Raw genomic sequence first — 27,860 nt, 5'->3', positions numbered from 1 at the left:
GATGAGTCAGTATTTTTTGCAACTCCAACCATGCTGTCAGAGATGAGCTGATACTTGAGTCATATTAACAATGTCAACGCAATTCTCTGATGCCTGGTTAATAAAATTTTAAAAATGTAGTTTGGCTCGACTGTTAGTGATGAATGCCAACTTGGAACTTGTGTGTGTGGAGATTGCATGCTGTCACCATGGTGGAGTGGGTTCCCTCCAAGTTCTCTATTTTCCTCCAAAGGCATACACATTAGGTGAATTGACCGCAGGTGTGAGTGAATGTATAGTGTTCAGCCCATAATGTGCTGGTGCCCCTGCAGCAGTAACTAAATAGGATATGGAGTGTGAGTGAAAAACATTATGCATAAAGATTAAAAACTTTATTGTCATCATACAGTGCTCAACCCAAGGATAACAACACTGATGTGGGCACTGCAGACACAGATCCAGGTGAACAAATTCTACAGCGCTGAAACCAAAGGAAAAACATTTAGCCTATTAAATAAAAAAGGCTCTCCTAGCTTGCACCAGTGCAACAGACGATGCTTATCTAATTCAAGAGTTTGCTGCCACAGGATACCCTGTAAGCATAATTGTCAGCAGCAACGGCAAAGCAAAGAATTTTCATACTGAGACTGTAGTGTTTGTTTTATACAATGACTCTTTCTTCTCAAAGCAGTCCTTATTTTACCTCAGAGTCTTATCAGTACAATCTTCAGTCTCAGTTCTTCTTCAACCAGCATTCTAATCCCACTCTTCCTCATCCCTGTCAGGGTTGTCCTCTCTAGGTGGCTCTTGAAACCTGATGTTTGCCAGCATGTCTCTCATTGCCACCATTAGTCGGTTGACTTCCTGGTTGAGCTCCCTGCCAGCCTGGGCCACTTCCATGTCATCCTGAGGTCTGAGGTCACCCTACAAGATAAGTTCCTGATAAGTCAATGACATAAATATAGATGAAGACTATCAAGACTATATTTTATGCTTTTGGAATTCTAACACAGAAGGCTAGGAACACCCATAAGGATTTTGTCCAGGGGGGAAAATATAGACAGACAAAAGAAAAATTTACTTTTTGTTGATTATTTTAAAAACATGACATCACTGGAACCTGAGTAATAAAGAGGGGACATGTGTGCTTTTTTTTTTTTTTTTTTTTAAAGCAAAGCCAGTCATTTTTATGTTTCTAAAACAGAATTGGTCAAGGGTATAAATCATCTAGTAGGGCACACACCAGGAAGTAGTATGTACAAGCCAGCAACAAAACTCCATCTCCCATAGGGTGGCAGAGTTTTTATAAAAGACTCCAATTTCAGTAACCCCTGAAAGAACAGAACCATAAGACTCATAACAAACAATGGACTCAACACATCCTTCAGTATTCTTCTTAAGATCTGAAATAGGGGATATGTCAGAAGACAGCCTGTGCTTAGCCTTTATTAACAGAAACAGGGTGTCATATGTCACATGGACTTTGGGATGCTTTAAGTGTTGAGGTGTTATGCTTCAGGGTTCATGGAAAGTACAATAAATTACTGACCTGCACGTTAAAATTTGGCAGCAGAGAACGGAAGAAGGTGGACAATGTGCTCTCATTGGAGGCACCAGCATTTTGCCTACAGAAATAAAATAGAAAAAGTAATAGTGTGGTTAATTATGATAAAGTTCAAAAAAGGACCTCTACTTCTTTGACATTGTGCAAAGGAATACAGCTGCAGCAATTTAACCTGGAATCAGACATTCATAGCCAGTTTACAATTTTGGTGAAATGCATTTATATACCATGAAGTCTACAGGCTGCATTTAGCCAGAAATATCAGTCAATGAGACCAATAAAGAGTTGGTAAAAACACAAAGCAAGTGAACAGGGAAAGAACTCTTACATACTAGAATACAGTCCCTGACAAAAGTCTTGCAAGTGTTTTTACAAATATCTTGTATGACTTCCATGAGCTTGAAGGACTGCATCCATGCGGTTTGGCATGGATTAATACAATTTATTTATTAAGTCATCAGGAATAGCAAAGAAAGCAGTCTTGCATGCCTCCCAGAGTTCATCGATATTCTTTAGTTTAGTCTTCTATGCTTCCTCTTTCATCCTACCCCACACATGCTCAATGAGGTTCTTAAAAGGTAGCTAAGATTTCTTGGTATTTCAGACTATTGATGTTGCCTTCCACCCTGTAGATCTCTCACACATCCCCATACTGGATGTAATCCCAGACCATGATTTTTCCGCCTCCAAATTTAACTGTTTTCTGGGTCAATCTCAGATCCATGCAGGCTCCAGTAGGTCTCCTGAAATATTTGTGGTGACTGTGGTTCAATTAAATAGAAGATTCATCTGAAAACTCCACCTTCTTCCAGTTTTCCGGCATCCATCCTTTTAGCAGACTGTGGGCCTTGGCAAATGCCACACGGTTTTTCAATTGTCTTTTGTTTAGTGCTGGCTTCTGGGCACTGATTCGACCATGGAGGCCATTTCGAGACAGAATCTGACAAACTGTTCTGGTTGACACAGGGACTTCCAGTGACCAGGTCTCGTGGAGCTTTGCTGAAATGGAAAATGGGTTGGCCTTGGATTTTTGAGGCAACAAATAGTCCTCTTGAGCAGTTGTCTGGCGGGGTTTGCCTGACCTGGGCTTGTCAAAAACGTCTCCTGTCTCTTAAAATCTTTTTATCCTCTGTACTTGACGCTGAGATACATTGAAGGTGTCTGCCACATCAGCAGTGGATCTGGTATTCAGCCTCTTGATAATCAACACTTTAGTCACAGGGTGAATCTTAGGCATGTTTGCAGAGGTCTAGTCGCAGTTGATGTGAAGGTCTAGTGTTCTGGGGTACTTTTTTATACACACCTGAGACCTAATTGATCACAGGTGAAGCTCATATGACAAGGTGACAGCACTTATGTCTTTGCAAAAATTGACTTAATGGGCTTTACCTAGCTTTGAATATTAGAATACTTTTTGACAGTTTCATTTTGCACTAAAAGATTAATACAAAAGCTGTAAAATTAGCTATTTCTTGTAAATATATTTCAGAGGCACTTGAGGTCAATTTGTACACAAGCGAAGAGACTTTTGTCAGGGACTGTTGACTTATTCAAACATCAACCATGAATAAATGAAAATTACATTTCAGGAAATGTCCTACTACCAAAAAGGAATACAATAAATCTCACTGGCCTGAAGTCAGATGCTCACCTCTCAGGTCTTGAGTGAGAAGGTACAGAATCCAAAGGGGGTAATGGATCAAACCCCATCATTGGTTGTGTTGTCACTTCCTGAGAGAGCATTTCAGATTTAGAGGAATCAATCCAAAATTAATAATTTCAATAATTTTATAATCACTCAGCCATTACATATTGAGTAGGTGCCCTTATTGCCACCCATGCCCTGAATTGTGGAGGCATGAACTTCACTTGACCTGTTAAGGTAAGATGTGGTCCCTGTCACCAATATGCTACCAATCTTTCCTTTTTTAACTTTAAATAAATACAGAAGTGTCATTACTGACCCTTGATCTGTAGCTATGTTTCCACCTGATCAGCCAGATTCTGAAGAAGACTTACAACTGGTAACTGAAAACATTGCTGCAAAACACTTTGGATACACGCCTCGAAAAGAACAGCATTCTTGATTCATTGCAATCAGGTTTTAGACCTCACCACAGTATGGAAACAGCCCTGGTCAGAGTGAAAAAAATGATCTGCTTATGTCATCTGACAATGACTGTCAACCACCGCATTCTACTGAACAGGTTAGAAACTTGTGGGAAACAGAGGCTGTGTACTTGAATGAGTTTAATTAATATCTAACTGGTCGATAAAGTTTTGTGAATATAAACGGTGAATGGAAGAAATGGGGAAAAGCATTGGTCAAATCCATAGGATTTAGTTCCATAGTAGGACCAATACTGTTCCCTCTATATACATTACCACTTGGAAATATCAAATACCATTGTAATGCAGTTGACACACAACTGTACATCTCCACCAGGCACAGAGAAGGAACTGAATTACCTCAAAATGAGAACAATGTACTGTACTTTAAAGACAGAAACTTTCTCATATTAAATTCTAAGAAAACTAAAATATTGTTACTTAGCTGGCAAAAGGAATCTATCAGACTCAGTCAACATTGATGGTCCTCCATCGACACCAAAGGTCTTAGGAGTCATAATTGACAGTGATCTTTCTATTGCCGCTTACCTCACCATCAGTCACCTTACCGGACAGGCAAAGAGATGGTCTAAAAAGGAGGATTGGTATCGGCTAGATATAATCAGGCTCACCTCAACACAGAGCAGAGGTTGTGTTATCAAAATTCTTGAAGACAGATGGTCTCGGTCCTCACACTGAGACTGCTCAAATCTAAGTAAGAGTGGTGAATTGTTACTGAACTTCCTTGCAAGTGTCACTTGAAAAAGTGAAAGTGAAGGGATTGTCATTGTGAAGCACAGTACAGTACAGTTAACATTAACACAGGTGTGTTAATGTTAACCCATCACCCTTGCTGAGCAGTTGGCCGCCATGACAGGTGCCCGGGAGGTAGTGTGTGGGGATGATAATTTGCTCAATAGCACCTCAGTTTATGATCAGTATAAACATTTCATAACTCAATAGCCCTTTTCTAAAACGAATACACTCCTTTTTAAACAAAAGCAACCATTTCCAAAGGGTGTCAAAGAAATAAATCCACATTGTCTGATATCTGTTGTATGTCTTTTGCGTAACCTGGGAGATTGGGTGGAGACATGGTTAGAGGAAGATTTTTGGACAAATTCTGTACAAGTGGCATTACTAAACCTAAATTAAGAAGTGGTGTGAAAGATCCCTGCCTTTTCCCTTCACAATTGCAGCTGTACTTCTTGCAAAACACAGCTCCTTTTAAACACAAACCAAATATCCAGAGCGATCACTCCCACTGTAAAAATGGTTTAAAAAATTGATTAAACCAAAATGCAAAGACAGTGGATATGTTGCTCTTTCCATGTATTTTAATATTTGACAAGTTGATGAAAATGAAAAAGACATACAATAAAACTTATTTTTCACCTCATAATAATTTACAGCTAGCTGACTGCAAAGTCCAGCTAACCAGGAGTAGACAAAACAATGAGCAGCTTTCTCAGAATAGCACTAGGGCAGTATGAGACAAAAGCTGGAATCACTTAGAAAAAAAGACCTTTTGACAAAGAAAAATAAGCAAAAAGAATAAAATTTAAATAAAAAATATGGAATTGTCACAAACAGTTTGCAACTGACCAGAGGAAGAGAGGAAATGGCCTCTTTGATTTCAGAGAGGATAACATGGCGGTGGATGTTCCTGGGGCAACTCTGGTACCTCACTTTCCTCCTGAAATTGAACACAAAAAACTTGGGTAGTAAAATGCCAGTGAACAGAGAAATCATAAATAATAAAGAGAGATTGACTATCTGAATCAGTGGTTAACAGATTTGTCCAGCATTCTTCAAGAGGAGGTGGAGTCAATAATAATATTTATTGTCTGTTATGTGTACACAAATGACACACTGGAATGATGAATGTGTGTTTGACTGCATAGGCCACACTAAATATGGCAACAAACACATTCCTTGCATGTGTAAAGCAGTGAAAATGAAGTGTTTAGCTTGTTCTCTTTACTCAAGACAGTGACCATAGTATTCTGTTGCCCCTCCTGTCCTGGATCTGTGCATAAGATGACTCATTTAGTTCCTGAACAAAAACAACCAGCATTGCCTGTTCCTCCACAACATCTGTCACCACTAGTAGTTGTGGATATGTTTGCATTTAAAAAAAACAATAATCATTTACAGCTAGTGACTGAATTACACAAAATCTGGCTGAGTGGACACAACAAGCTTATACTTTCTCAGTATGGCACTATGTCAATATGACACAAATGCTGGTATTGCAGAATGTTTTCCATTTATATGCATGCATCACAACATAGAAAAGGAAAGATTTCCAGTCACTTTCATGCTCTTAAAAGTGCTATTATTAATACCAGGAAAGAATCTGATCTGCCAAAAATTAATCAGGTAAATTCATTAACTTGATGATGCAGTCTTCCACCAGTGGGTCTTCTTCATTGACCCGACTGAGAACTCCATGAACGTTCTCCTCCAGCCATAACAGCACCCCACTTTCTTTCCATAGGCCATGGATGCGGCCCACATACAGAGACACAAGTTCAGCCAATGCAGGGGGTTGCCTGAGAGAAGAAAAAAAGGACTTAAAAAATAATATAAATTTTTTCCTAGTTGACATAAGTGAGTAACTAGATCAAATAAAAGCAAACCCCAGACAGCTTTTGGGTCCGAAAAACTGGTGTGAAGACACAGCTGAATCTGGCTGCACGGTACATAAATCCAACAGAGGCATCAGCACTGTAACACACGCAATGTGGGCAAAAATACATAACACATACATACATTAATGGATTTTTTTTTCCAGGGCTTAAAAGCTGCCATATAGGAATGCATGATTTGGAGAGACAGAGGGGGAAAAAAAAGTCAGTATTGTGATATGATTAATAGTATCTTGATTCACATTGCTTGGTCATCAACACAATATACAGGGTGGGCCATTTATTTGGATACACCTTAATAAAATGGGAATGGTTGATAATATTGATGTCCTGTTTGTGACACATTAGTATATGTGAGGGGGCAGACTTTAAGATGGGTGGTGACTGTGGTGGCCATTTTGAAGTCAGCCATCTTGGATCCAACTTTTGTTTTTTTCAATAAGAAGAGGGTCATGTGTCACATCAAACTTATTGGTAATGTCACAAGAAATATAATTGTGTGGTTGGTTTTAACGTAACTGTATTCTGTTATGAGTTATTTACAAGTTTCTCTTTGTTCACAGTCATTGACATGTCAAAGAGGTTAACACATGAGAAGCGGATCGAAATTGTGTTGCTATCTGGTGAACGCAGAGGATGACCCAGATTGGTGCACACAACTATTATGTGAATGGTGAAGTTAACAAACAAAACTGCTTCTTAAAGGTGGTAGTAGTCTCGGCTAGTCAAATGGAGCAGGGCAAGTTGTTCCACCAGCCAGGGACAACAAAAGAGAACAGAATTGATTGGAATCGGAGACCACGTGAAGAGGGAATGTTCAGTCTCATTTCATTTGCAGATCTGAGAGAGTGTATAGGAGTGTAGTTAGGTAGTATTGTATTGATATAGGAGGGTGCAGTTCCATTTACAGCCCTGTAGGTGAGCATCAAGGATTTGAACTCAATGCGAGCAGCTACCGGGAACCAGTGGAGAGAGGTTAGAAGAGGCGTAACATGGGTGTATTTTGGCTGATTGAAGATGTGACAGGCTGCCATATTTTGGATCATCTGGAATGGTATTATGGTGACTGCAGAGGCTCCAGCCAGGAGAGAGTTACAATAGTCGAGTTTCGAGATTACAATTGCCTGGACGAGGAGCTGCGTAGCCTCTTGTGAGAGAAAAGACCTAATCTTGTGAATGTTGTAGAGAGTGAACCTGCAGGATCTGGAGATCACAGCAACGTAATATTTCAGACGTCAATCCAAACTCCAAGGCTTTCTGCAGACACCGTAGGTGTTAACAGTAGTGAGCCAATTTGAATTGAGAGGTTTTGCTGAGGGGAGTTGTTGCCCAGAAAGATCAGAATTTCGGTTTTGGATAGGTTGAGTTGCCGATATGTCTGAGAGACAGGCCAAAATTTTTGTTGCTATAGTGGCATCTTCTGGTGGGAAAGACAAATAGAGCTGGGTGTCATCAGCGTAAGAGTGATAAGAGAAGGGTGTAGCCTAGTGGTTAAGACTGTGAACCAGAAGACCCAGGTTCAAATCCCACTTATTACCATTGTGTCCCTGAGCAAGACACTTAACCTTAAGTTGCTCCAGGGAGACTGTCCCTGTAACTATTGATTGTAAGTCGCTCTGGATAAAGGCGTCTGAAAAATGCTGTAAATGTAAATGTGGATGATGTGACCAAGTGAGTGAGTGTATATTGAGAATAGAAGGGGGCCAAGGACAGATCCTTGTGGAACCCCTGTGGTTACCCTAGAGAGGACAGATGTCTCACCTCCCCATGATACCTTGAAAGACCTGTCGTGAAGATAAGAGGTGAACCAGTGGTCAAGAGGTGAATAAGTGGTCAGAAACTTGTAAATAACTTATGAAAGAATAAAACCAAGCACAATTTCTTTTGAAATTACCAATAAATTTGTGACACATGACACATGACCCTCTTCCTATTGAAAAAACAAAAGATGGCTGTCTTCAAAATGGCCACTATGGTCACCACCCATCTTGAAAAGTTTGCCCCCTCACATATACTGTGAGGGGGCAACATATGTGCCACAAACAGGATGTTAATATCACCAACCATTCCCATTTTATTAAGGTGTATCCATATAAATGGCCAACCCTGTATATCTGGCATTTATTGTGGGGCAGGATTTGGCCTAGTGGGTATGGAAATGGACCTGTTTTCAGAAGGTTGCCAGTTCAAATCCTGAACCGCCAAGGTGCAACTGATGTGCCGCTGATCAAAGCACCGTCCCCAGACACTGCTCCACGTAGACCTTTCATGGCTGCCCACTGCTCAGAACAAAGTCATCTGCCTCTATTTCCAATTACAGTCTCTGAAATCGCATGGACTGTCACTTATAACCATGGTTTCCTTTCTCTCTAATGCTGTTAAGCTGGTTGAAGTCCAGCAGGGGCAGAGCTACCTGCTTTGATGCGGTAGAGAAGTGAACCTTGAAAGCAAAGTACATGCTATCTGTTTAACAATAACATTAAGTTTTATACTCGATAGAAATTGCAGTGACAGTAAATTCACCATATCGCCCACCCAATCGCCCATTAAACATACAACAGTAAGAAAGTTGAATGTCCTGCTGCTTTGGCCACCATTTATGTCACTAGACTCAAATTATTCACCGCACATTTTCAGTGGTGCTTTATTTGTATTTTAATGTCAGTTGTTTGAGTGAGCAGGAGCCTTAACCTGAAACTGTTTATGATTCTACAAAGGTAAGATGAAATATTTTAAAAGGAGTCATAAATATTATTTATTACAGAGGAAAATTGCTTTCAGTTTGCGGTTACATAATTGCACAATTAGCCACAAATAGCCAGATGACATGACAACTTCAGTACATGTCTCATCAACACCATGCAAAGACCTCTTTAACGAAAGCTTTAAGGTTAAGTGTCTTGCTCAGGGAAAGTGGGATTTGAACCTGGGTCTCCTGGTTCACAGGTAAGTATCTTACCCACTAGGCTACTACCACCCTTACCACCCTGTACAGTTGGTAATTACCGTGATGTATTTGAAGTGTGTGTTTGTCTGTGTGTGTGTGATCAACTGTGAGGTCTTTGTTAGTCTGACAGTGGTTGGAAGAAAAGACCTTCTGAACCTCTCCTTCCCACATTGTGGGTGCAGTAGCCTGCCACTGAAGGAGCTGGTCAGTGCTGTCAGAGTTTCCTGCATGGGGTGCGAGATGTTGTCCAACAGGGATGACAGCTTAGCCACCATTCTCCTGTCACTCACCACCTCCACTGGTCCAGAGGGCATCCTAGAACAGAGCTGGCCATCCGGATCAGCCTGTTCAGCCTCTTTCTGTCCCCAGCGGAGATGCTGCTGCCCCAGCAGACCACACCGTAAAAGATGGCTGATGCCACTACAGAGTCACAGGGGGGACTTGTAGATGCCCCCCCCATCACGCCCCTTAGTGGGCTCGAAGGACAAAGGGAAGGTGGAAGTCAATGGAGTAAGTTTTCAAAGTGAAAGTGTTTTTGTCATTGTGATGCAGCAAAGCACATGGTGCACACAATGAAATGTGACCTCTGTATTTAACCCATCACCCTTAGTGAGCGGTGGACAGCCATGAAAGGCGAGTGTATAGATAGGTGTCTTTTACACAGGTAACAACTTCAAACAGGTTCAATTAATACAGGTAATGAGTACAGGAAAGGAGGACTTCTTAAAGACCAAATAAAAGGTCTGTGAGAACCAGAATTCTAGCTGTAGGTGTTCAAATATGCATTTCATGAAATAAAATGCAAAATAATTATTTAAAATTAATCCAATCTGATTTTCTGGATTTTTCTTTTAAATTCTGTCTCTCACAATTGATGAAACTTACAAATCTAAATTCTTTGTAAGGGAAAACAAATAATCAGTTTATCAACCACATATTTTGTCCACTGTATGTGTTTTTAAAATATCATACATAAAATAAGACACTAACACCAAAGGGGGAAAAAAAAAACTACATCACCCCTGATCTTTTAAGTCAGTTGGTCCCTCATCGTATCTACAAACAAGATACCATATCCTAGATAGGGTCACCAGCCATGGTCCTGGAGGGCACCTGTCCTGCACATTTTATCTTCATTTAGAACACCTGACTCAAATCAGACACAGTTTCGATATTTAAATCCAGACTAAAACTCTACTTATACAGTCAAGCTTTTACCAAAACTCTCCTCACCATTAGTAATGCTGCAGAAGTTAGCTAGAAATGCTTAGAGCTCAGCTCACCAATTCTAGTAATACTAAACACACCCTGAGACTGTCCCTGTAACTACTGATTGTAAGTCGCTCTGAATAAGGACTTAAATGTAAATGTAAACCATGGCACTGTTATGTTTGACTGCATAATTTCTTAGGTAACGTCATAGAACCATTAAGGACTTTACTAGTACACAGTTAAGGACAGTTTGGAATTGGATGGCTGATGTGAATATGTATGAGGAGGATACACGCTCACCACTGGGGAACATGATAAGTGCATTCTGCAGCAGGCCGTTGCTTTGGTGTCTGTGTCTTTGACTCTCCTCCAAACGTTCAGCCTCCTCCTCCTTTTGGCTCAGGTGAAAGTGGCTCAGGGCCACTGAGAAGGCAAAGTTTGGCAGCTGGGACAGGTTCCTGTGGGCCTGAAAAAAAGATTGTCAATATCAATTAAATGACATTAAGTGTCCTGATGACAACAGGGTAGAAGCTGTATTTAATGCTCCTGTGTCTCTTGCCTGAGACAGCAGTTGGAACTGGTCATGATCGGGATGTGAGGAGTCATTTATGATATTTTGTGCTCTTGAGGCAGTGAGCGCTGTGCAGTGTGTTCAAAGAGGGTAGAGAGGGGAGGTGGTGGCCTAGCGTTTAAAGAAGCGGCCCCATAAAGAAGGTTGCTTGTTCGAATTCCTGATCCGCCAAGGAGCAACTGAGGTGCTACTGAGCAAAGCACCGTCCCCACACACTGACCCCTCGGGTGCCTGTCATGGCTGCCCACTGCTTACCAAGGGTGAAGGGTTAAAAGGGGAGGACACATTTCGTTGTGTGCACCGTTTGCTGTGCTGCAATGTTTCACAGTGACTATCACTTCACTTTCACTTCAACAGCCAATTATTTCCTGAGCAGTCTTTACAATCCGCTGCAGTGATTTCCTCTTGTGCAGCCAGTAAACCACACGAAGGACAGTAGCACATGATGCTCTCAATACAACAGTGGTAGAAGGACACCAGCAGTTTTTGACATATGTTATTTTTTCCTGAGAACTCTGCAGAGCCTACTTCATCAGCTCTGTTGAGTTCACACCCCAGGACAGGTGTCCATTTGTGATGTCCATTTTCCTTTTCCTGAAATCTTCAACAATCTCCCAGGTCTTTGCTATGTTCAGGAGCAGTTTATTGTCTGTGAACCACGCTGTCAGTCACTCAGACAATGTGCCGCCCTGAAAGCAGGTTCACACTGAGCACATGTGACAGATGTGGGACAGTAATGGTGTGGGGTGGCATTTCTTTGGGGGCCCACACAGCCCAGAATTTAAGAAGAATATTTAATTCATTCAGATCTAGGATGTCTTATTTTCTTGTGTTTGTACCCTTGAGTTAATGACCTCTAAAAATGTAATTGGTGCCTGTTATGAAAATAAGTTTGAGGTGTGGACCAGAGCTACTTTGACTGATAAAATCCATGGATAAAATTCACTGATGGATCCTTGACAATTTTACGCCCTTCCATTCCAGAGGGCTTTCTCAAGTCTGACTGGCCAGATAAACAGGTATATCAACCCTGTTGAATCCTGAAAGTGGTAATTGGTGGTCACCAATTGGTGGTAAAAAATGGTGTTATACAATTTGACATCTGGCAAACTCAACCCTCCTCTATCTCTAGGTGCATGCAACTTGCTCATCTTAAGTCTGGGCTTCCTTCCTGCCAAGAGAAAAACTTTAATGAGAGATAGATTATGAATAGATCATGCCCTTGTGGGTGAAGCTATACCTTTTTTCCACTTTTTAAAAAATTTCCAGGTGCTAATCGCTTAATGTTGTATGGTAATTCCTGTTTCCACGAGGTGATGCTGTGACTATACCAGAAACTTAATACATTAAGTGTTTCAGGACTGGACTCAATCGTATTAAATTTAGTTCAGAGTGGATGTTGTACGTGCGAATGACAGTAACTTCATGTTACATGGCGAATTACTAAAATTTGCTACAATGCCATGGGTGAGCTGTACAATGAAAGCTCAAAAACATCCTCTTCTATGTCTTAAGACTCTCCAGATTAAATATGAGGTATATAAAATCACCTTAAGTGGAACAATTTAACGTAAAATAAGTAATTTCCTGTTACCAGTAGGTGGCACTTTGAGTATTTCAGGAAAATTCACACATACACTTTGTCAGGCCGACACCCTTATCAATCCTGTGAAGTTTGTGCAGATTGGGTTTTCACAAAGGTCCTCTTCCATGGCGAATCATAGAAATTCCACGGTCAAGCCATACAACAAAAACTGCTTGCTTACCTGCTAGACCATGGCATTCACATTGATCACAGCAACCCCTGCACTAAACCTGGCGATACATTCTTGAATTTAGATTGAGGAGTTTTTGAACAGGGTACTGAGATCAATTAAGAATGAAAAGAATATGATATGCTTCTCACCTCCCATTCTTCAAACAGTCGTATGAGAGCAGCATACTCTCGACAGCGCAGACAGAGAAAATCCACAAGTAGTAGCATGCAGAGAGGGTCATTTTCTGGGTCCAGACTATAAACAGAAAAAGAGCAATGGGTCAGATAATGGCCATGCCAAAGCTGGACTGACATGGCATCACACAATGCCATGTTTCCCATGCTTCCCAGTTGACCCCCTTGAATTCCAGACTATTCATGAATTATATACCTAATAAACCAGGAAAAGTGATTTGAATAATTTTCTTCCAAAGAATTTTTTCTTATACTATTACATTTTATTATAACTTGTATGATTGTATCACAAACACTAGTATACACTATATGTGAGGTGGCCACAACATCTTGTCTGCCCTGAAATGTGTTCAATGTATATGATAAATTCTGTCCTTGTGGAGATTAACAAAAAACATTTTTTTATATATATATTTTTTTAAATGATAATGATCTAGGATGCCCATTCTACCCCAAATTAACAGTTCCAAGAAATGACAGAAAGTCCAAAATTTCCATGACATTCTTGTCCATGATAAATGTATGTAGTAATCATCCTCATTGGATCACTTTGTGCAGGTCCCCCAAAGTAATTTACATTAACAGCATTTGTCAAGACGCCCTTATCCAGAGCGACTTACAACAGTAGTTACAGGGACAGTCCCCCTGGAGCAAATTAGAGTTAAGTGTCTTGCTCAGGGACACAATGGTAGTAAGTGGGGTTTGAACCCGGGTCTTCTTTGGTTCACAGACGAGTGTAGCCCACTAGGCTACTACCACATGGTCACTATGCAATTCAAACTATGAGGACATGTTTAATATTTTCCACAATAACCTGAGCAAGTAAACAATGTTACAATGGCACAATGGTGGCCTAGCGGGTAAAGATTCTGGTTCGAATCCCCAATCCGCCAAAGTGCCACTGAGCAAGGTACAGTCCTCACACACTGCACCCCAGGCCCCTTTCATTGCTGCCCACTGCTCACCAAGGGTGATGGGTTAAAAGCAGAGGACACATTTCATTGTGTGCACCATGTGCTGTGCTGCAGTGTATCGCAATGACAAACACTTCACTTTCAATGTTCATTTCTAGTTTCAGAAAAAATTACAAGGGGTCTGATGATCTCATGTTGTTACCTAATGAATGTCAGGCTACCTCTGGCGAGAACATGGGAGGGCTGTGTGGCTCCCCAAAGAAATACCATTACTGACCCACTGCCAAACCAGTCATGCTGGAGGATGTTGCAGGAGACGTTATCCACGGCGTCTCTGTCATGTCTGTCACGTGTCTGTGTGAACCGTCTTTCGTCTGTGAAGGGCACAGGGCACCAGTGGTGGATTTGGCAGTCTCTGGTACAACCCCCACCTGTGGGCGTCGGGCCCTCATACCACCCTCATGGAGTCTGACCCTCATGCTGAGCATTTATGGCCTGCTCAAGGTCATTTTGCAGGGCTCTGCCAGTGCTCCTCCTGTTCCTCCTTGCACAAAGGCGGAGGTTGCAGTCCTGTTGCTTGTTTGTTGCTTGGCCCTTCCACTGCCTCCTCAACTTCTCCTGATATACTGGCCTGTCTCCTAGTAGTGCCTCCATGCTCTGAACACTACGCTAACAGACACAGCAAACCTTCTAGTCAAATCTCGCATTGATGTGCCATCCTGGATGAGTTGCACTTGCGTGGGTTGTAGACTGTCTCATGCTAACACAAGAGTGAAAGCTCCGCCAGAATTCAAAAGTGACCAAAACACTGTTAGGACCTGAGAAGTGGTCTGTGGTCACCACCTGCAGGACCATGCCTTTATTGGGGATGTCTTGCTAATTGGACTTTCTAGGCCTGTGGGAGCACCATCACCCTCAGTGGTCGTCTTCAAGGCGTGTTTTGGGACATTATCATGTTGGAATACTGCCCTGTGTAGGGCACTTGCCAGCATTTTAGACATTAATGTCTGTGTGTTTAGTAAATTTACACAGTTATACAAACTTTACATTGTATCAGATGTGTACTCAAATGTGGTCAGTGCCCAGAAGCCAGCACTAAACAAAAGACAATTGAAAAACTGTGTGGCATTTGCCAAGACCCACAGCCTGCTAAAAGGATGGATGCTGGAAAAGTGGCAGAAGGTGGATTTTTCAGATGAATCTTCTGTGGAATTGAACCACAGTCACTGCAAATATTGCAGGAGACCTACTGGAGCCTGCATGGATACGAGATTGACTCAGAAAACTGTTAAATTTGGTGGCAGTAGCATGTGTGGGGTAGGATGAAAGAGGAAGCATAGAAGACTAAACTAAAGAATATCGATAAACTCTGGGAGGTATGAAAGACTGCTTTCTTTGCTATTCCTGGTGACAATCAATAAATTGTATGAATCCTTGCCAAACCGCATGGATGAAGTCCTTCAAGCTCATGGAAGTCATAAAAGCTATTAAATTTGGATCTCACAGCACCACTACTTAAATTGCTGTAATACTTTTGTATTTGCAGTAAATCTGTTCAATTTCTGTATAGGCGACAAAACTGTTGTCTTGCCAAAATTTGACCTTTCTGTCTTGATTAAATGATAAATCTTTTTTCAGTGAAACGAATTCATTTCAATGCATTAAACATCATTTGGTAGGGTTTAAGCTTTTCATATGAGCTACTTCTAACACCAATTGATGAATTAAAAGTCAGGTTAATAGCAGGTGTTTCTACAAAATAGATAAGCGACAAAACATTTGTCAGGGACTGTATATTTTAGTCATGTATTTTCATATTTAATTATGACCTGTTATATTTTATGCACCCAGTAAAAATTTATGCCAGATTTACTCTGAGATTTATCCAATTCCACATTATCAATAAAATCTTAAATCCATTAACCTATAATTATTTCAAAGTGCTATAATAAAGTTAATAATAATAATAGAGTGCCTTGGAGTTACAGTCACTCTTGATTGAGAACAGAACTTTATCAGATTATAATCACAATAAATCCATACCAGCAGGACAACGTTCATCTGTCAGTGAGAGTATTTAAGGGGGTAACATACTTGAGTATGAGTTTACAAAACTCCAACGCAGTCCTGGGACAGCCCCTCCTCTCCAGAAACATCATATGCTTGAAAAGAGCCAAGTAAAAAGCCCTGTAATAACATTCCAACATAGAGAAGAAACTGAATTTATAACATGTAAATAACAAAAAAGCCAATAAGCCATTCAAATGAATAATGGTGTAGGACAGAGGACTCACCTGTTCTCAGGTCTACGGTAGTCCAGGCGGCTGGTTCCTGATGTGAGACTGAAGACAGGGTGGAAGGCACACTCAAAGCTGTACAATGCCCTCTCTGCCCATTACCAACAAAGCAAAACAGTTTTTCTTCAGAATGAAGTCACAGCTTTATTTTAGTAACACATTCAGCCATCACATTCAATTTCATTGCAAATTACTGTCTGAAATAGATGCAAATGTTATTTTGATTCTTTGTTGTGTGTTAAGTCATGATGAATCAGGAGCATATTTATTGTACCACTTTAAGTAAGTAAGTTTATATTTAAAAAGATTACATATTATACATTCAGAATAGCTGAATGTAGTCTGCCTTAGTAGGAAACTGAAAGAAACAATCATACTACTGAATAACCGAATGCAAACTCTCTCACTTGCTGAAAAAGATTTTTTTTCACAATGAAATTCTAACAGTAAGCTAGGGCTGGTAATCACTTCAAACAAAACAAACTAACATGGATCGGACCGTATGTCTAGAGAAAAGGGAAATGTGTTCTTATCTCTTGTGAGAAACATTCCTATCTCCAACACAATTCCATTACCTAATTTGTTTGTTAGTGTCTTTCGTCTCAGTGTGATCACTGTGAAATTTGAGTGAGGTTAAGCCAATGTCAAAAGTCATTCTTCACTTTTCCTTTATGATTTCCTAGTGCCTTAATTTGGCCCAAACTGTGTAATCTTATTTGATGAATTAAAAACCTGCTTCCAGTGCTTGCAGCTGGCCTTTTACAATGTCATGCCAATTCAAATGAGAAAAAAAAGTTTAGGTTTTAAATGCACAATAGAATTAATCATATATATATGTGTGTGTGTGTGTGTGTGTGTGTGTGTGTGTGTGTGTGTGTGTGTGTGTATAAATATATACAAATAAAAACATACATTCTCTTCATTAAAGTAACCAGGATGCAGTATGTTTCAAGGCCCTTTTAAAGCACTGGAGAATAATGACACAAAATGACAAGGAAAGGAAATATAATTCTAGCTAAGCAAACAAAAGAGATTTACAAACCAATTAGATCCTTGGCCATCTCCTGGTCCTCCTGTAGTCGGCAGACATCAGAGAGCTGCAGCAGCGAGTCAATGTGGTATGGGTTCAACTGCAGCAGAACCTGCAGAACAAGAGAACTTGGTAATCCTTATAGCAGTCATTAGAGACACATACCACTGAAAACCACTGGGTCTTAATGGGAAATCATAATCTCTAACTGCAAACTATGACTTAAACACTTACAATAATGTTATTCGGATCCATGGATTCCACTGCATCCAGGAATTTGAACTGGACCTGCTGGTAGTCACGATTGTGCTCAAAGGTGAAGTACTGCAAGCCATCTCTGGACTCAAGAAGACTCATAGAGATGCCTATCACAGAAGTAAACATAAAACTAAATAATTTAATAAGAGATCCTAAACTGTGACAATCACCCACCAGTATTATACTACTGTTGCACGATTAAAAATCTTATCACAATGTCAGCCGATAAAAAAGTAATTTCAAATTTTTTTTGATTAGGTTTTTTAAAATGAGTGATTTACACTAATTTTAAAAAAGACTGGATTTCTAGTTCTTGCTTGCTGAATTGCAGACAATTCAGCAATAACGGTCATTTCTGTATGCGGTTTCAAAGATAACCAAGAAAGCAAATCATGATAGCATTTACACTGACCCCAATCATTGCAATATGACTCTTTGTGAAGCCCTAATATATACCAGCAAGGATACATGTGACTCCCTTTCAGCTGCATAATTGAATTACACAAAGTTCCAGGATATTGAGATGGAACAAATCACATGTAACCCCTTTAACCAGCAAGAAAAAAAAGGGTTTTAAATTTTTTAGTTAGACTTATCATGATTACTGTGCTAGAAAATAAATGAAATTACAAAACATTAGAAATTGTATACTTGAACTCAGAATGTAACCAGTCATTTCTGGCATTTCCAAAAGGAGAACAGACATAGTCATTTGAAAAAAGCATTCATACCCCTTGAACTTTGACTTTTTATAATATTACAACCACAAACCTCGAAACATGTTGCAATGATTTGTTGCGATAGACCAATAAACAGTAGAAAATAATTCTGAAGTGGAAGGAAAACTTTTGCATGGTGTTTTGTTTACAAATAAAAATGTGGCGTGCATTTGTGGAGTGTGGCGTGCATTTGTATTCAGCCCAAACTCTGATTCCACTAAATAAAATCCAGTGCAACCAATTGCCTTTAGGAGGATCCAAATTAGTAAATAGAATCCACCTGTGTGTAATTTAATCTCAGTATAAATACAGCTGTTCTATGAAGGCCTCAGAGGCTCATTAAAGTTTAAAGCAAGTTTCAACGAAGACTTAAACAGCTCATAGAGAACTGTACAATCATCTGAAAGTATAGCACAGCTGCAAACTATGCCTGTGTTATGTACTATATACAGAGTGTACATAAAATGCAGTGCAATGTCAAGGTGATTCGCAGTGTGACAGTTTCAGCTGTTTAGGAGGGAGATGGTGAGGGGGAAGAATTGGTTCCTGTGTTGGCTGGTCCTGGTCTACAGGCTTGTATAACGTCTGCCAGAGGGCAGCAGGTCAAAAAGTCTGTCCAGGGTGTGAGGGATCTGAGATGATTTTCCCTGCCCTTTTCCTGGATCTTGAGAGGTACAGGTCCTGGATGGAGGGCAGGGGGGGCACCGGTGATCCTTTTTGCTGTCCATACAGTCCGCTGCAGTCTGATCCTGTATCTTTTAGTGGCTGCTCCATACCAGGCAGTGATGGAGGCGCACAGGACAGACTCAATGACCGCAGTGTAGAACTGGATCAGCAGCTCGTGTGGAAGACTGTACTTCCGCAGTTGCTTCAGGAAGAACATCTGCTGGGTCTTTTTGAGGATGGAGGAGATGATGGTCTCCCACTTCAGGTCCTGGGAAATGGTGGTGCCCAGGAACTTGAAGGTCTCCACAATAGACACTGGGCTGTCTGATATGGTGAGGGGGAGCAATGTTGAGGGATTGAGCCCAATGACGGTGGTGTCGTCTGCAAACTTCAGGAGTTTTACAGTTGAGTTCCTGGAGGTACAGTTGTTGGTGTACAAGGAGAGGAGCAGTGGGAAGAGCACCAGTATTGAGGGAGGAGAGAGGTGTGATGGGGGTCATTGTCTCTGGGGTGGGGTGGGTGAGGGGTGTGAATCTGTCCCTCTCAAACCTGCAGTAGAAGGTGTTAAGATCTTCTGCCAGGTCTTTGTTTGCTAAATTCATAGCATAATGGCATCATAACACTTGATTTCTACACATCCTCTTAAGTGGATCCTGCCATTTTTTTCAGATGGTAGAATCCGTAGTCTGTGTGCTGCCTGGATGTCCAGAGCCATGGTCCCAGGGGCGGGACCAGCTGGGTGGGCTGGCCAATGGCAATGCTCTCTGCAAGGTCCTCATTATAATATCACCTCACATACACACACCACTTTTTCTCTGAACACATTCTGTCATGAACACATTGACAATTTTTCATGGACGTCACACATTACATTTTTGAAGGATATACTGTGTATGTGATGGGGAAAAAAGTAGTTAATGTGTGCTAAGATGTACAAGGAAAAAGTATGGGATTAAGGAACTTGCAATTCATCTTCATATCATTCTGGAGTATATACACAAACTGGCACAATAAAAATGGAAACTTTATCAAAAATGAAGCCAAGCTTTGTGAAAACCAGTACTTGTCACTCTCAAAGCTTTTGGCCATGACTGAACATGTAGTTCTGAGTGAGATGAGTAAGACATCTCTCTATGAGACACGCCCTATTTGCTGAAAAGCCAAATTCAATCAGGCCTTGAAGCCCCAAATCCTCTAAATAAACCCCCCTACACGCATACTATCCCTCATGCCAGAAACTCTCAATCTCTTTCAGTCGACTCGCTCAACATTACACTATGGAATAAAGAAAGTGCCCTGATTGCTGATATGGTGAACCAGTAAAAACATGAAAAAACATGACTGGATGCAAAAGACACAAACAGGACTGCATGCACCAGAGTCACACTGGAGCAGTCACATCCAGACGGTAGAACCAAGTAAAAACTTGCACTATGGAACATGATACGCATGTTGAGCATGTAGACTGAAAGAGAACATCACTGTTACATACACCATTTTCTACTCCCCACACAACATGTTAGCTAAAAAACACAGTATTTACCAGGTTTGCTGAAATGTGGCCAGGTATCTTTAGGAAAGGTCATCCATGTGCTTCGATGATATTGTCGCTGTCTCTGCCTGGGCCTGATAGATGACATGTTACAGGTATCACTAAGAATGTGCTGATCCTCGTTTTGTCAGATCTGATATACTACAGCAGATAGCGATATACACATTCTGGTATAGGTAATTTTTTAGCTTTGAATATAAATTATTTTAAAGATGAACGGAGGCCTGCTCTAGGCTAAGCCACGAGGCTACAAAGCACTCAGATATCACAGATACAGCTGATTTAGTAGATTTGCATGAACAGTGAACAGACCTCTGGTCGCCCATTACAGCCCGTGCTCCGAAATATCGCTTCAGCTCTGTATCAGGATTCAAATTCCTGGAGAAAATAAAATAGAACAAGATTTTATTGAACAGAGGTTGTAGCAAAGGTAGAGTGTACTTTGTCCAAATTAACTGAGGAAATTTCATATTTACATAACATACTGGTCAGTAAAATTGCCCACATCTAAAAGAGTACACCAGTCATAGCTGGTCACTCCCTGGAATAGAGGTGGGCTTTTCAATATATTCCATTAATTGAACTCTGTAAGAGGAGATGGTGGAGGTGGCTGGGGAGAGGGCTGTCTGGGATCCCCTACTTGGGATGCTGCCCTCGCGACCCAGACCCGGATAAGCGGAGGAAGACGAGGATGAGGATATTGAGTTTGCAATCCCTCAGTCATTTACAGCAGTTTTATTTTTTTAAATGTGTTTAGAAAATATAAGCTTTTTTAATTAATTTTACTTAATTTTTCTCTGCTTGCACTTGGAAAAAATTGTGCTTTTGTCCTTCGCAAAGTTACTTTATACTTTTAGAGCCTGTACCTTTTACTTCAACTTAAGTAAAAAAAATTCTTCAACTTTTACTGAAGTATTTTTATACTTATAAATCTTACACTTATATACTTTATACTCTATACTTATACTTGAGAAAAGAATGTGTTTTTATACACCCTGTCAATTTTGAAAGACTTCCCACATTTTGCAGATTCTGAACTGTGAACAAGTTTATGATATGCTACAATGTGTGCAGGTGTTGATATACTGTATTTAAAACCGAATGCACACAATGCATTGGTTTATTGGTTGACACACATCCCCAAAATGTACGCTGTACTCCCACTGGCAACTGAGAGATACATTTGTCAGAGATATACCATTGCTTGGCAGTACCATTAAAACCCACTGCACACATCCAGTCCCTGTTCCAGAAACCAGCTCTTCATCAGAGGGACATTCTAGTGAAATTTATCACACATCTCCCTCAGAGAACCTTCTCACTATGGGATATAGGAATCGATGAGTGCATGATAATGCACTTCTATTGAGACTCGTCCAGGAATGCGGCAACATCGGAGCAGTCACACCCAGGCAGTAAAACCTAGTAAAAGTGTCTGGGGTCGCTAAATTAGATGAGGAACACACATCCGCAACAGAACAGACAACCTCCTGAACAGGAGGCTTCCACACAATCTATAGAAATTTTAAAAATACCCTGCAGACACAGTTTTGTGGGCAACTTTATTTTTAAAACCTCTGCTTAGGGGCAGATTCAGATGATCTGCTGAAATACACTGAACTGTGTGTTAGATTATATTTTCATCTGGTTGGGCCTGGGGCACCCGATTCCCAGGTTTTTGTTTTTTGTTGTTATAAACTCCAACTGTTCCATGTTTTTTTTTTTTTTTTTTTTTTAATCAAATGCTGTATTCATGTACACTGTCAGAAGCCATCTGATCTCTCTGCTCCTCTGAGAGGCAGACATCCTTACTCTGCTGCAGCTCATTCAGAGAGAGAGCAACCTAACTTCTGAATGGAAATCCAGCAAAACGATCCAAGATAAAGATAAAAACTTCTGGAACTAGGACTGCTGAACTTGTATTCATGTGCAGTAACTTTGGTGTGATATAATGTTAATGTGTAATATAATTTTAGTGAGCTCTGTATAAAGGATTGGGACAAGAGAAAATGCACATATTGCCAAAGTTTACTGATAGAACAATGAAGCGTAAGATGTATTAAGTGTTAGAGTGTTACATTTGTGACAAAAGAGGCAGAGAAAGACTCTCTCACCGGTGTTCCACATAGAGGATAGGTCGACTGTCCAGTCTGGTGCTACCTTCAGTCTGATGAGAAACACCATTTGATTTGTCCAAAGTCGCCAGAACTGAATCTATGTCATCTCCAAGCCTATCCTTCTGCTTGTCAATGTAAACAAAAACAAATATATAAGGGACCTAGAAACAATATATATATATATAATTTAACAGTTGCGCTATTCACCTGCAAATCTCCTACTATGGCTTTTTTCTTCTTCTTTTTCTTCTTCCCTTTTTCTTGTCCACTGTTGAGCTAGTAGTGAAAGTGAAGTTATTGTCATTCTGATACACAGCACAGTACACATGCACACAACAAAATGGGTCCTCTCTCTGAGATACCATCGAGATATATTGTATGTGATTTTTGGCTAAAAAAACACTTAGCTAATTGTTCTTACCCCTCCATCTTTTCTGGTTTGAAAGTCTCTCGGGTCTGTTTTACTTTGCTTGTGCGTGTTTTCATCATCGGTAATGCAGTCATCCTTCTCGCTCTCTGCATTACAAATCTGAAGTGAAAAGTGATTAGTTTTCCCATGTGACAAATCACAGCACAGCACCCAGTGCACACAGTGAAACACGGTCTCTGCATTTAACCCATATCCTGAGGGAGCAGTGGGCAGCCATGAAAATGTGCCTGGGGAACAGTGTTTTGGGATGGTACTTTGCTCAGTCACATTGGTGGATTAGAACCGGCAACCTTCCGATTACAGGTCTGTTTCCTTACCTGCTAGGTCAACCACTGCCCCAACCACATGCAGGTATAAATCACTGGTTACATGGTGATATTGCTGTGTGTTGTACACAACTCAGATAAACCTATCATACAATATGCAAATTACAGGTGAAAGGTGGCAATTTTCAGTTTGCGTTTTCAATGTTACACTACGCAGCCAGTAGAGGCGTTTTTGAATCAGTATTTGTACAGTGGACTACAGTGTGCACCTGTGTTGCTTCTTACATAACACATTCTATTCCTTATCTTTTTTTTTTAATTAATGAAAATATTTCAGTGACACAGCCACTGGGGACGCACGTGACATTTTATTTCTTGGTGCCAGTCCCAAGACAGGGTAAATGGGCATGGTTGCCTCAGAGAGGGCATCTGGCATAAAACTGACATAAAACCCAATCAATTGTGTGGACAACCATCCACTGACCCCTAGTGGGAAAAACTGAAAAAGACTTGAAATATTTCAGTCTTTAACAATTTTATCTCATCAGGGGTGCAATTTCCAGCAGGGTTAGGGGGGGATCATGACCCTCCCCAATAATTGGATCCAGCCAATATAACTGCAGGGCTCTAGAGTGCAACCCATTTTAATTTGTAAATGGTGTGAATGGTTAACTGGTGCACGCAACAAACAAGTGATAGAGACATAGGGCTGCACGATTATGGCCAAAATGGCAATTATTGTCATGTTATAAGGCTTTCAGTTCAAAACTAAATCTCAAATTAAATAAAAAAATTACCCAAGATGAAAGGCTAACAAAAACAAATAGCTATTGCATAGTACAACGATGAAGTGCAAACAAATGAAGAAAGAAAAAAAAAAAAAAGCCTATGCAGAAAAGGCACGAACTACAAGGAACAGAACAGAAGCTGTGCCTTTCCTATGGGGTGGGAGTGGGAAGACCAATGCTCTGGTCTGTAACATGAATAACATTACTTGTCAAACCCATAATTTCGTAAGATACAAGATAAAACAAAATCCTATTTATTAAATGTTGTGCATTGATTCTTCATTTGCTCATTATTACAACTGTACGTGTCTGTCTGGCATTTTCAGTCGTACCATCAGAGAAGCATTATTGAATTAGCTTGGATCCCCATCCTAATATGATGCCATTATTGACACATGCTGAGAGGCTGAATGCAACATCTATGTCTATTTTTTCTGTATACATCTATGTTGTCACTTACCGATCCTGACATTATGTCTCACTCAGTCACAATTTGAGGTTGCTGCTGATACATGCTTTTGTTCGCCCTTTGGTGGTTGGATGACTATTGGTTGAGAGATTTGATGTGCAGTAGAGTCCGCTATTTTAGTGTAAATAATTTTAATTTAATTGTGGCAGCCAAAATCGTGATTAAAATTTGATTAATTGTGCAGCCCTATAGACACGTGACGTGTCATATTCTAAACCAGAGATTGTGAAGTGCAGTAGCTGCCTCTAATTGGCTGTGGTCCAGATATTGCTGTACAGACAAGCCCAACAAGCCCAGTTTTTTAATTTATACATTTTTTTACGTATATTTTAATGGTCAAAGCCCATTAATGTCAGTTTCACTGAATTGTAACTTAAGTATAGTGGTAGCCCGCTTAATGAAAAGAAAGAACGCTGCCTTGGATGCGCGCATGACTCGCAGAACAAAAGCGTCTCACACAACGAACAACGTCACATCTCAGTTTTACGGAAAAAAAGGCTGAATCCTGCACAAACAGGTATACAGTGCTTGTTATTTACAAAAGGATTTAGTCTATGACCAGTGTTGCCAGATCCTAAATGTTGCAAGTATTGTATTTTGAGAAAAAATAAACACGTAATCTCCATTCTGACATTGCTCAGAAAATCTGCTTCAATAACACATCATCATAGACTGTGCACATTATAGTGTAGGTATAATGAAATGAAATGACTAAAATGAAGCGGTTAATATTCGTGCATTATGGGATTATTTATTGTACATCGTACAGAGAGTAAAATTAATGGTACAATCATTTCCGTTTGACTGAAACAATGAGTTGAGGATTAACAGAACTTTCGAGTTAGTTGTTCTTTATCTTATCTACAAAGAATCTGAAATATTGAATGTAAAATCAACACTGTAAATAAGTGCAAGGTAAGAAAAATTAAATATTTGCCCTATTGGTTGACATCTTTCACTGTAAGTCACTGCAAACTTGGTTGTTAACTAGCATATCCTACATTTGACTTTCTTGACTTAATAAAATACTGAAATAAATGTTTTCCTCATGAGGTAGACACATTTCAAGGTGTTCTTGTGAGCATTATAACCAGGCACAATGGTGATGCAATGAGGTGGGCAAGTGTGCTGTATATGTAGGAAAGGGGCTTACTAATGACGCAGGTGGGTGGTGGGGATTGGCAGTGTGCTGTATTTATGTAGTGGGAGAGAAAGGCAGGGTAAACTAGATCTTTGGGTGATGGAATAGAGGAATGTTATGTGTATGTTATGCATAAATATGCAGAGTTTAACCACATCACCATGTGGTATTTTTGGTATCTGGCAAAACAGCAGCGGAGAGCAAACAAACAAAATGTATATATTTTAGTGGTGGGCCGTTATTGGCGTTAACGTGCTGCGTTAAAGCGAGACTCTTATCGGCGATAAAAAAAATATCGCCGTTAATCTATTCACAAAGTTGGGTTGTGAGCTGGGTCTATACTACGCAAGCTATTGTGCCGGAGTTAAATGGTTACACTAGATTTATAAGTATATTTCTTCTTTCTTGTGTCTTATTTTCTTATTTCCTAAAGACTTTTATTTTGTTTTTGAGACCCGGTTCAGGTCTCTTGGACACATGGCGTGAGCTGTGAGAGGTGCGTGGGGTTTGAGTGCAAAAAGTTATTTCTTTCATTAGAATTTATGTACATATTAGGAATATTTTGCATGTGTGTTATTTTGTGAATATTTTTTTATGTTCTTTTAATACTGTATATTGTAGAGAGAGGTGCAGAAAGACGCGACATGTGACGCAATGTTCTGACGCGACCTTGTACAGAATACACTTTGCACAGAAAATCTCTTGGGTGTCAGCTCATCATTTGTGGTTCAAGAAACAAAATCAAAAAGTTACACAACGCAAAAGAAGAACCGCTACACTATGATGACTTTCACCTTGATATTTTAGCTAAAATCTAGATTACATTTACATTTAGAGCATTTATCAGATGCCCTTATCCAGAGCGACTTACAATCAGTAGTTACAGGGACAGTCACCCTGGAGAAACTTGGGGTTAAGTGTCTTGCTCAGGGACACAATGGTAAGTGGGATTTGAACCCGGGTCTTCTGGTTCATAGGCGAGTGTGTTACCCACTAGGCTACTACCACCCATATATATTAAATATAGATTAATCTAGATTCATTTAGATTACAGTGAGATTAATGTAGATTAATTCCAAGATTACAGTGAGATTAATCTAGATTAAGAAAATTAATCTATGACCACCTCTAATATATTTACTTATTTAGACAGAGATCCCCTCCCACATGTTCAGCACAAAGTTACACCCTTGAATCTCATTCATGGCAACCACTGCTTATTGATTATTGCCCTAGTACTACTCATCTTCAACTCCTGTTGTCAGATTCTCTAAAGTTTAAAAAAAAAAATTAAAAACAAATATATATATATATATATATACACACACACACACACACACACACACACACACACACACATACACACACACACATATTTCAGGGGTCATTATTTAAAATGCTACAGTAAAGTAAATCATAAACCAGTATTCTGGTAGGCTGCCTTTCTTAGTCTCAACTCCTGCTGTCACGTTATCTAAACGTTAAGAAATAACCATAAAGGCCTAAAGAATTATGCACTACAGCAAGCCCCTATTCGCTCCAAAGGAAAGGAAGTAGCAAAAAGTGTAAAAAGCTAAATATATAGCAAATGTTCACAATGTGTTAGATTCAAATTTACAAAAGTAAAATATGACTTTATTGAGTTTTAAATTATACGTAATGGAATGTATCAATTGTGACAAAAAGTAGCGCAGACTGCAGACCGCTGTAAAAAGTCGAAACACCTCTACTGTCTGCTTGGCGTAACTTAAGGAATCTTTTAAGGTGGATTGGAAAACGCGGAGAAGAAGCGGGCGAATAAGAAGCAAATTTCATCCTTAGAACATGACACAATATACACTGAGACAAGTCAGGCGCGGATGTTTACTTAAAGCCACGTGTTTACCTTCACCGTTGTCGCATGGCCTGTGATCGAACTCTAAGTTCTTGCAGAACAGTAACAACGATACGTTACCAGTTCATAAATATTGCTGATGTTTTTCTTCATTTTATGCTTCTTAGATTTTCGACCCGCAGTGTTGGCAGATCGCGACACCTCTTCATCCACATTGTCGTTCTCTGCCTCCTCCTGCCCCTCATCCAGCTTGAGGTCCTCGATGCTCAGGGCCTCCTGTCCCCGCTGCTTGCCTTTAAGGCGCCTCAGGGCGCGACTCGACATGGTTCTCTACGGACAAACTGCGAGGGAACTCGGCAATGGCAACACCAGGAAGTGAGTAGACAGACAGACAG

General features: G+C 40.2%; 1 protein-coding gene across 4 annotated transcripts; it reads right to left on the bottom strand.

Annotated features, from left to right (window-relative positions):
• Positions 1-356: 356 nt before the first annotated feature.
• tcf25 (TCF25 ribosome quality control complex subunit) lies at positions 357-27,860 on the bottom strand. Of its 4 annotated transcripts, XM_028956325.1 has the most exons (19): positions 27,586-27,860; positions 22,959-23,066; positions 22,745-22,813; positions 22,535-22,662; positions 20,733-20,798; positions 20,412-20,494; positions 17,460-17,590; positions 17,238-17,337; positions 16,193-16,286; positions 15,993-16,085; positions 12,940-13,045; positions 10,763-10,928; positions 6,295-6,382; positions 6,049-6,207; positions 5,258-5,348; positions 3,195-3,274; positions 1,529-1,604; positions 1,223-1,310; positions 777-903 (listed from the first exon to the last, which is right to left on the bottom strand). In XM_028956325.1, exons 1-19 carry the CDS (start codon positions 27,787-27,789, stop codon positions 899-901), a joined length of 1,935 nt encoding a protein of 644 aa, XP_028812158.1. In that variant the 5' UTR covers positions 27,790-27,860; the 3' UTR covers positions 777-898. The 4 variants fall into 4 exon arrangements, 3 of the variants coding, with proteins under 3 accessions (XP_028812156.1, XP_028812157.1, XP_028812158.1); XM_028956323.1 differs by lacking the exon at positions 1,223-1,310 and having other exon boundaries at positions 357-903; XM_028956324.1 differs by lacking the exon at positions 1,223-1,310 and having other exon boundaries at positions 357-903; positions 22,535-22,659.

The sequence above is a fragment of the Denticeps clupeoides genome, chromosome 16, assembly GCF_900700375.1.
Source record: "Denticeps clupeoides chromosome 16, fDenClu1.1, whole genome shotgun sequence".
Taxonomy (NCBI): Eukaryota; Metazoa; Chordata; class Actinopteri; order Clupeiformes; family Denticipitidae; genus Denticeps; species Denticeps clupeoides.
This window is presented reverse-complemented; position numbering and strand designations above follow the sequence as displayed.

Excerpts from the sequence above, each read along its gene's own strand:
- tcf25 (XM_028956323.1), bottom strand. The coding sequence starts at position 27,789 with ATGTCGAGTCGCGCCCTGAGGCGCCTTAAAGGCAAGCAGCGGGGACAG. Across the intron at positions 22,663-22,744 it reads CCATAGTAGGAGATTTGCAG|CAGAAGGATAGGCTTGGAGA; the intron begins GTGAATAGCGCA and ends TACATTGACAAG. Across the intron at positions 5,349-6,048 it reads GTGGAAGACTGCATCATCAA|GAGGAAAGTGAGGTACCAGA; the intron begins GTTAATGAATTT and ends GTTCAATTTCAG.